This window comes from Galeopterus variegatus, unplaced genomic scaffold (genome assembly GCF_000696425.1).
Source record: "Galeopterus variegatus unplaced genomic scaffold, G_variegatus-3.0.2 Scaffold3619, whole genome shotgun sequence".
Taxonomy (NCBI): domain Eukaryota; kingdom Metazoa; phylum Chordata; class Mammalia; order Dermoptera; family Cynocephalidae; genus Galeopterus; species Galeopterus variegatus.
In genome coordinates this window covers 30,966-40,591 of record NW_007729730.1, presented here as the reverse complement: position 1 = coordinate 40,591, position 9,626 = coordinate 30,966, and the positions used below count along the sequence as shown (strand labels likewise).

At 41.2% G+C, this 9,626-nt stretch overlaps 1 protein-coding gene across 1 annotated transcript in view; it reads left to right on the top strand.

Moving 5' to 3' along the window:
• The window catches only part of LPL (lipoprotein lipase), a 25,222-nt gene extending 16,197 nt beyond the window's left edge, over positions 1–9,025 (top strand). Inside the window, exons 6-10 of the mRNA XM_008585560.1 lie at positions 996–1,238; positions 3,497–3,617; positions 5,011–5,193; positions 6,468–6,572; positions 8,771–9,025. Coding sequence (XP_008583782.1) covers positions 996–1,238; positions 3,497–3,617; positions 5,011–5,193; positions 6,468–6,572; position 8,771 — 653 coding nt within the window. The 3' untranslated portion in view covers positions 8,772–9,025. The remainder of the gene's footprint in view (positions 1–995; positions 1,239–3,496; positions 3,618–5,010; positions 5,194–6,467; positions 6,573–8,770) is intronic.
• The last annotated feature ends 601 nt before the right edge of the window (positions 9,026–9,626 follow it).

Here is a 9,626-nt window from a genome sequence, read left to right as displayed (position 1 = left end):
CGGATCGCAACCCTCAGTGTTGCCCCCGTACCGGACCGGGGACCGGCAACGGGATCGCAAACCTCGGTGTTGCTCCCACACCTCACTCAGCCAGTGAGCGGGAACCGGTCTATATGTGGGATCCGAACCCTCGGGCGGGAGCACCGCCGCGCTTCCCAAGCGGCGCACTATCCAGTGCGCCACCGGGCCGGCCCTGGCCTTTTTAAGAAAATGGGTAAATCAGAAACAAACCACCACTCCCCTGTGATAAATCTTCCAAAGTTTTAAGAAGAAAAAATAATTTAATATTAGCTTAATATTTACTTTAATAATCATGTTAGCTTGTTAAATTTCTGTTTTATTTTTAAGGCCCCTTTGCATACTTCATGGACATTGGGACCTGCCTGTGGTCAATATGCTTAGTACTTTTGCACACACGTTATAACACTTAACAGCATAATGATACTGTTTTTAATCGTTGTAAAAGCTGTGGTAATAAATCTGTTCTTATGGTATTGCTGATTACTTCTATGGTTTATTTGAGGTAAAAAGCATTAATAGAGGCACAACCTTCAATTGTACATAATATCTATGATGAACTACTATTCATGTAACAGTTATGCCCTTTATAATGTGGTTTCTAGAAGTATGTTTCTAGAAGCAACTAGAAATATTAGACAATTTCAATATAAGAGAAGAATGCAATAAACTGGGGGGAATCAACCTCTACCTTGGATGTCTCTTATTATGGCTTCATAAACATACTTATAAATATAAAACAGCAGAAAAGTCAGAGATTCCCTGTGAACTTGCAATTCTGACAATCTTGGAGGTGGGTGAGTAGCTGCCACTAAGAAGACCCCCTAAAATAGGGCCTACACTCATAGATGCCTAGGACTAGATCCTAGGGTTGTTTTATTCTACCACCACACTAACCTATTTTAGACATGCATACTGAAACACCCATTGTGGATTTCTGCAGACTTGAAGTTTTCTTCGTGTCTCTCTTTCCCCAGATGTGGACCAACTAGTGAAGTGTTCCCATGAGCGCTCCATTCATCTCTTCATTGACTCTCTGTTAAATGAAGAAAATCCAAGTAAGGCCTACCGGTGCAATTCAAAGGAAGCCTTTGAAAAAGGGCTCTGTCTGAGTTGCAGAAAGAACCGTTGCAACAATGTGGGCTACGAGATCAACAAGGTCAGAGCCAAAAGAAGCAGCAAAATGTACCTGAAGACCCGTTCTCAGATGCCCTACAAAGGTAGGCTGGAGACGGCTGTTAATAAAGAAAATCAATTAGTCCTATTTTTATCCTGCTCACTGCACTTCATGGAAATTCTGTCCGTTGGAACAGAGATAGTGATATTGCTAAATCCTGAGCCCTCCCTTGTGTTTTGGTTCATAGAGAGGGAGTTGCACTGATCCCTGTTACTGATGCTCCTAATTCCCATTGCCAGGAAGGCCCCAGTGCACAGCCTGGGATTTGCAGCCCTCCTTGCCATCACGCTGTTAGTTGTGACTGTTAGCACTGGCCAGCCCATCAGCACCAGGCTCAGAGCTAATTTGAAACCATCTGCTTGGGATCAGCAAGCTATGGCCGTTGGACCAAATCCAGCCTACCACCTGCTTTTGTCAATAAAGTTTTATTAGAACACAGACACACACATTTGTTTCCGTATTGTCTAAGTCTACTTTCACGCTACCACAGCAGAGCTGAGTAGTTGAGATCAATATCATATGACTTACAGAACGTAAAATATTTACTCTAGCCCTTTATAGAAAGTTTACGACTTCTAAAGTTTGCTTTGCATGAAGGCAGGAACCATATGTATTTTAAAATGCAACTATCCCTGGGAGGCAAGAATATACCACATCTTTTAAGATATTTCAGTTTTTCCATGCGTTTGTTTCAAACTTGAATTTCAAGCTTGGCATCTGGCTTGGAGCAAGACCTGAAGGAATGGAGGGGGAACAGGAGAGGAGGTGATCAGATAAATCTGGCCAGAGGGACTATTTTCCACTATTTATGTGGAGTCCAGGCAGAAGCTTGAGGGAAGGGGTGTTATTAAAGATATATCTGCTGTAGGTGCCCATTCGTGAGGTGGTTTGTTAGGATCTTAGATGTCTGGAGAGGTGCATTTGGTGACTCAGAGGTTGGAGCATCTGTAATTCAAGGAAACCTTTTTAGGCAATGGGGGAACTTTCAGTTTCCCTGATTCTTCAGAACGAGGGAGGTAGGAAGGAGACTGTAATTTTCTGAACACACAGATGAGCCTCACCCATCCCTAGCATTCTGCACGTGCCTGCTCAGAGCTCTGTCAGTGTCTGCTGGCACTCGGGTCTGCCACCTTCTCCTGCTCTGGCCTGTGGTGCTACCTGTAAGGGCTCTGCTTAACCCCAAACTCAATTTCTCTTCACCTTTTAATAGCTGTGGGGTTTTGTTGTTGTTGTTTGGTTTGTTTGTCTTTGCTTAGTGTCTGGCTATTTTTATTATAAAAAGAAGTGTATCTAAACAAAGTAGAGGTTGTCCTCAGAAGTGCATAGCAACAATAGAACGTATTGAAATTTTTTCATTAGGACAAATGTCTAAAGTAGCATAAAAATGTAGTTTGCCATATTCTGTATCCCACCTTAAGAGAAAGTGCATTTAATAGAATCAACACAAATAAGAAAAAATCTGACTAAGGATCTTGGGATATAGAAGAAAAAATATCCCAATAACTCTTTTCATTCCCATCATAGTAGCTGTGTTTTAGGTCTTCTGCCTTTCCTATCCCTTAACCTCTCCAATCCCACTTGCTTGGGGCATTTGGTAGAGATGGGGAAAAGAACAGGGAGGAAATGTAGAAGTTCAAGTACCTGCTCCCAGAGGCTGTCCCTATTCAGAACACTTTAGAAACTGGCTTTGCAAGGCAGTCCTGATGACCTCAGTGATGGTTAAATGAAATCCATTTCATTGCAAGCCTACTGCATACCCACTCTGTGCAGTTGGCAGAGAATAAAGAGGATGGGCATGATCCTCTGGCCAGAGGGAGCTTATAACCAGGGCAGGGAAGGCAGATGTACCCATGAAACAAGACACGCAGTCACATACAGTGACAGGTAACAGATGCCAAATATGCCTGGTACAGATGTTCAGGGATGAGACGGCCAAGGAGGGTGGAGATCCTAGAGGATCGGTCAGGTGTGTTTTGGCATTTTGGTTGGATCTTCCTAGCATCCCATCGAAGATACCTACTTCCTGGGACCACTTGGCAATTCAGATACACGGAGTTTTTTCTACTCACTACAACCACCCTTTTCCAAAAGGGAGCAGAACCCAAGGTCTGCATTTTCCAGGTGTTAGCATTGCACAGAAAGAAGACATCTTTCCAAGCTTCACCGATAGTGCGATGTGCGTGCGCTTCCTGTTTGGGCACTAGTGGGACACGCTCTGTGGTTCTGAGTTGCCTGATTGTTGGGGACTGTGATGTTTCCATAAAGGCTGATTAGCACTTGTTCTGATTTCCTTCCCAACAGTCTTCCATTACCAAGTAAAGATTCATTTTTCTGGGACTGAAAGTGACACGCAGACCAACCAGGCCTTCGAGATCTCTCTGTATGGCACCGTGGCCGAGAGTGAGAACATCCCTTTCACCCTGTGAGTAGCACAGGCTGTCACCTCCAGCATGTGGATTCATCTGGCACTGCGACCTGCCATGACCATTGGTCTCAGGAACAGAAATGGAGTAGGAGACCTAGAAAATAAGTCTCTAGTTTAAGAAGTTAGAATTTCAAAATTGGGGCCGGCCCTGTGGCTCACTTGGAAGAGTGCGGCGCTGGCCGCGCCGAGGCCACGGGTTTGGATCCTATATAGGAATGGCCGGTATGCTCACTGGCTGAGCGTGGTGCACACAACACCGAGCCAGGGGTTACGATCCCTTTACCAGTAAAAAAAAAAAAAAAAAAAAAAAAAAAATTAGAATTAATTCTTCAAATTGGCCATTTTATTTTTATTCACTATGCTTATTTATCTTTTCTTTCATCATTTTTATATAACTGTTTTTAAAATGAAACAATTAAATTCTCTCAAAAGGTTTGATATCAAAGAAGATGAGCAATAGTTACAGGAAACCACTCTACAGATGCACATGTAACATGCATTGACAATATATGTAGTAAAAAGCCCATGATGGTGTTACCCCTTACTACTTATCAAGGAAATGCAAAATTAAGGCCACTTCATGATATCTGTTTATAATTATTAAGTGAACAAATCTTTTAAAATACCCAGTGCTGATGAGGTGGTGAGCCATACGTGCACACACGACTGGGTCATGCACTGATGGGACCCTCCAGGAATGGAAAGCAGCATGGTAACAACTTTCTGTAGCTATAAAATGTTATTACATGGATTGGAGCAATCTCCATTTTAGTATTTATCCTAAAGAAATAGTCAACAGAAATTTAAAAACATTTTTATAGCATGGCGCATTTATTATAACACATTATTATATTTACAGCATAAATTAGAAATTTAGCATCCAACATTGAGTCAGTGGTTAAATGAATTGTGGTTTATCGAGTTAGTAAAATCAATCTAGCCTTTGAAAGCTATAATTATAGAAAACTAGGTAAAACATGGCAACAAGTAGAAGATAAAATATGAAGAGAACAGAGAAAGAATAGAAAATTGTATGCATACTATGCAGCTAAGTGAAAATATGTTCATGTGTCAATACAAATTGAAAAGGAGTACAAGAAAATGGGAATAATGTCTTTAAAGGATTGGCTTGTAGATTCTTTTTCCCTTAAGAATTGTATTAAATAGTTCATATTGTCAGGATAAATGCTGGAATAGACTAGAGGGATGTGCATATCTTTTAGAGTACAATAAATGCCATTGACATTCATCTTGAATGTTCTGTGGAACATTTTTTGCATTTCTTAAATATCCCTCAAACAATAAAGCTATTTACCTCTTAGGAGGAGAGAAGGGGGGGGGGGGAAGCTGATTTCCAGAACTAAGCCAATGGGTTAATTTTTTTATTCAGGCCTGAGGTTTCCACAAATAAGACATACTCCTTCCTCATTTACACGGAGGTGGATATCGGGGAACTGCTGATGCTGAAGCTGAAATGGAAGAGCGACTCCTACTTCAGCTGGTCGGACTGGTGGAGCAGCCCCGGCTTTGCTGTTGAGAAGATCAGAGTAAAAGCAGGAGAGACGCAAAAAAAGTAATGAAATTTATTTTTCTTCATTCCCTTGAGACTCACCCTAATGTCATTACCTAGGGGTAGGATTTCAGGAGCCTCTAACATTCAGGTGAAACTTCAGTAATCCCTGAGGTTTCCACAAATAAGACATACTCCTTCCTCATTTACACGGAGGTGGATATCGGGGAACTGCTGATGCTGAAGCTGAAATGGAAGAGCGACTCCTACTTCAGCTGGTCGGACTGGTGGAGCAGCCCCGGCTTTGCTGTTGAGAAGATCAGAGTAAAAGCAGGAGAGACGCAAAAAAAGTAATGAAATTTATTTTTCTTCATTCCCTTGAGACTCACCCTAATGTCATTACCTAGGGGTAGGATTTCAGGAGCCTCTAACATTCAGGTGAAACTTCAGTAATCCTTGTCTTTAGTAGTATACGAGCTAGATAATTACACCTAGAATTTTTTTTTAGGAGTATTCCTTTATTATCATGCTGGGGAGAGAATAGTGTTTCTGCATTTCATGCAAGGAAATACAAATCCTGAATTGGTCCCAGTTATTCAGAGGGAGAACTGGGATTAGAAGTCAGGAATCTCAGTATCTCGTTTAGCACTATTTCTTGCATGCACAAAATCATTATGCAACAAGCCTCAGAAATGTTACTTTGACATTCAATGGTTAAAATCAACCTCTTAAGGAAGGTTGAGATTATCTTGAAATCTCCCCACCCGCCACCCCATGTGTATCTATAAAATGAATTGCACAGAGAGCCCCTAGTATTGAAACCTTTTATGCTAAATGTGCAGGGATTTTGCAAATGATAGTGTGCTGTTATTGTTAATGAAAATGACTCTTTAAGTTAGGACTGACAAATTATTTCTCTTTAGGCATTTGCTTTCATAGCCAAAAAAAGATGTTGTGGTCAGAAAGGTTATGTAGAGCCATAGTTTCTCTAGTAGGGCTAATTGAAAGTTGATTCCCTAATCCCTTAATGCTGATGCTAAGAGGAAAGCTGATTTTGTATCATCTCTTGCTGAAAGCCTATGATTTAAGGCTGCTCTGGGTTGTCTGTATGCCTATCTAGATTGATTAACTAGCTCTTTTGCTGAACACTGGGGTAGGCCCTCAAATAACCCTCTGATTTCGATGTGGCCTGAGTCTTACAGTTAATTATTAGAAATATCAAACCATTTAACCAGCATGATCAGGTAGGATTTAAACAGCCCTGACCAAACTGTGCATTTCTGAACAGCTGTTTTTATTGTTCCACATGGTGTGCTCACATCCGTTTCCTTCCACAGGGTGATCTTCTGTTCCAGGGAGAAAGTGTCTCATTTGCAGAAAGGAAAGGCACCTGCGGTATTTGTGAAATGCCATGACAAGTCTCTGAATAAAAAGTCAGGCTGGTGAGCATCCTGGGCTAAAGTGCTCTGGGCATCCTGAGCTTGCACTCAAAGGAGTCAGCTTCCTGCTGTACTCTTTAGCCCATAACTAAAGGCCTGCACTGTACTTTGATCAGGCCTTTCTCAGCCCTTCTGCGTACATACTAGACGGGTCCATTTGCTTTTTGCAATGTCCTGGTGATCAGGCCTTTCTCAGCCCTTCTGCGTACATACTAGACGGGTCCATTTGCTTTTTGCAATAGTTCCTCTTTTCTTGTTCTATTTATTCTTCCAGCTCTGACCTTCATCCCAGGTGCACATTTTAGATCTTATTTTCCCTCTTGAACTACCCCACCACCTTCACATCTGCTTTTTTCTCTACTGCATCCTGCTACCTTTACAGATGCTACCTGCAGAGCATGTAACGCAAGTCCAGTGGTTGTCATCATGGCTGTGGGCGCAGCTCTTCCCAGGATGTGTCCAGGGAAGTAAAACCTCTCATTGCATCAGCTGCAGCCACACGGTCCTTGATTCTCCAAGTGGAGCAGATGCCAGGACAGAGAGCCAAAAAGAGGGGCGGGCCTGAGCACCCACCTCAAAATGCACAAAGATGGGGAGCTAGTGGAGAGAGCATACAGGAGGCTGTTCTCTTTTCTATCTCAAAACAACTCCTGGCTCTTTCCTACCTGACCTTTAAGGCTAATCCATGTGGCAGCTGTCAGCTGAATCTTTCCAGAGCGTCACTACTAAGTGGAAACCAAACATGTGACCTTCCCCACTCCCCTCCCCAATTCCCGGGACATGCTATTTTCATTCCTCAGCTCGTCCCCCTGCCAGATGCCAAGTGCTAATGGGCTACAGGTATAAAGGGGAGAAATAGTAGATCACGTCATACAAGCCACAGAAACAATGGGAAAGGCTGGTCACAGCGTCATCTGAAAATATAAAAAGCAATTGGTTTTGGTTTCCTTCTTTCCCAATTACATTTATACACAAAAGTACAGAAAAAGAATTGCCTATTCAGAAAAAATGTATTAAAGACCCTATGTGGAACATCTCCAGTATTTTTAATTTCCAGTTTATAATATAATTTATATGTGCTCACTATGAATAAATAGGAAAAATAGGCACATCATTGCAACCCTGTCACCCGGGGATAACCCCTATTAACGTTTTGATTTACACCCTTTCAGACTTTATCTATACATGTATAATATTTATAATTTTTCATTTTTTACAAAAATGGGATTATGGCATATGTACCTTGAATGACAAGATGTGGCCATCCAGATCAGAGCATTAATGTAAGAACGCTGGAGATAAATTTGGAATGGAGAATAGTTTCTGGTGTTGAGCCAGGCAGAATAACTCAATTCTTATCTAAGTGGAGACTTTTTGACTAAGGGGTCTGTTGTTTCATTTTTCCTTCCTCACTAAGCTGAGGCAATTTCACATTTGCTCTAATTCTTAGAAAGGGACTCCTATAGGAAGTTTTATACATGCACTTACGTTACACACGAATAACACACGTGTACATGTACATTCTCCCTAAATTATCTACAACTTTAAATCTATATGTAAATGTAAAATCAAAATCCCCCAAATTAGGAAATAACTCCAGCTGTTTATAAAGCACTTCTGGTCATAGTGTTTATTTATATAAGCTACAAGAATTTATCTGAGAAAGTCTAATGATACATTCTTCATCTGATTATAAGATTACTGAAACAACAGACATTTAGGCAGCTTTTTTTTTTAATGCATCTGAATTTTATCTAGAAGGTAATTATGAATCAGACTAATAATCTGCAGTTTCTTTCCTCTGTGACCAAAATAAATAAATCAAATAACAGCTTCTCTTTTTTGCCTCTTCTCACTCTTCAAAAGTCTTATATCACAAGAAAAACAAAAGAGGCTTTGCACTTGATAAATTACAGAAGTAAGAAATCCTCTATATTTTGAAATCATTTGGCTCAGTCCTCTGAAAAGGATACTCTTTATTGCGACTTGGCTAAACAGATGTTGGAGTGTTTCATTCCCAGGAGGCTGCCTCTTTCTTGGACCTATTATCCACCTCTCCCCTGGGTTAATTCTCACAATCGTTGTTCTGAATTTCCAGTTGAGTACAGTACTTTTTCATCAGAAAAGTGGTGGGGGCAGGGAGGGGATTATAAAACACTAAGCAGATAATCAGTTGCTCTTCTTCCTCTGCTTTTTCTCAGAAACTGAGCAGATCTACAGAGAGAGGAGGAGCACATGAATTCTGCGAAGAGTGAAATGAATGAAGTAACTTTTACAAAGGATGCCCAGAGCTTTGCGTGTCTAAAAGTGGATTTTACTGAGTATTAACCCCAGCTATATCTTTGTTCATTATTTTAGGACACAGTCTCAAACACTAAAAAGTGGCTAATTCCATTTGAGGAATCTAGTGGCCAAATAGTGCATCCTCCCACATTAAAAGAGAGCAGATATGAAAAGCACTGCATTTCATCCTTTGAGAAAGAAATAAGAATTGTTTGGGTCCATAGTAAAACAAGGCTCCTTCATGGGACATGTTTGGCCATACCCTAAAATTGGTTAGAATCTCCTATTTTAATTGGAATTCTGGATTTTCTGGACTGAAGCCTTCTCAAAGTTTTTTTTTTTTTCCCCACATCTGAATATAGAAAATGGTTTTCTGTGGCATGAGTCAGACCCATTTACTTAGCAGTCAAGACACCTGATTTTTTTAAAATGGTTCCTCTCTTGCCATTGGGATGTGGCCCAGGAACACGTGACTTGGAGAGAGGGATGGGGAGTTTTAATTGGAATTCTGGATTTTCTGGACTGAAGCCTTCTCAAAGTTTTTTTTTTTTTCCCCCACATCTGAATATAGAAAACGGTTTTCTGTGGCATGAGTCAGACCCATTTACTTAGCAGTCAAGACACCTGATTTTTTTAAACGGTTCCTCTCTTGCCATTGGGATGTGGCCCAGGAACACGTGACTTGGAGAGAGGGATGGGGAATGAGGCTCTGAGCCTTTAAACAGTCCCTGTGTTGACCGGCATCGTGACAAAGTTACAGGGGAAAGGAGGTAG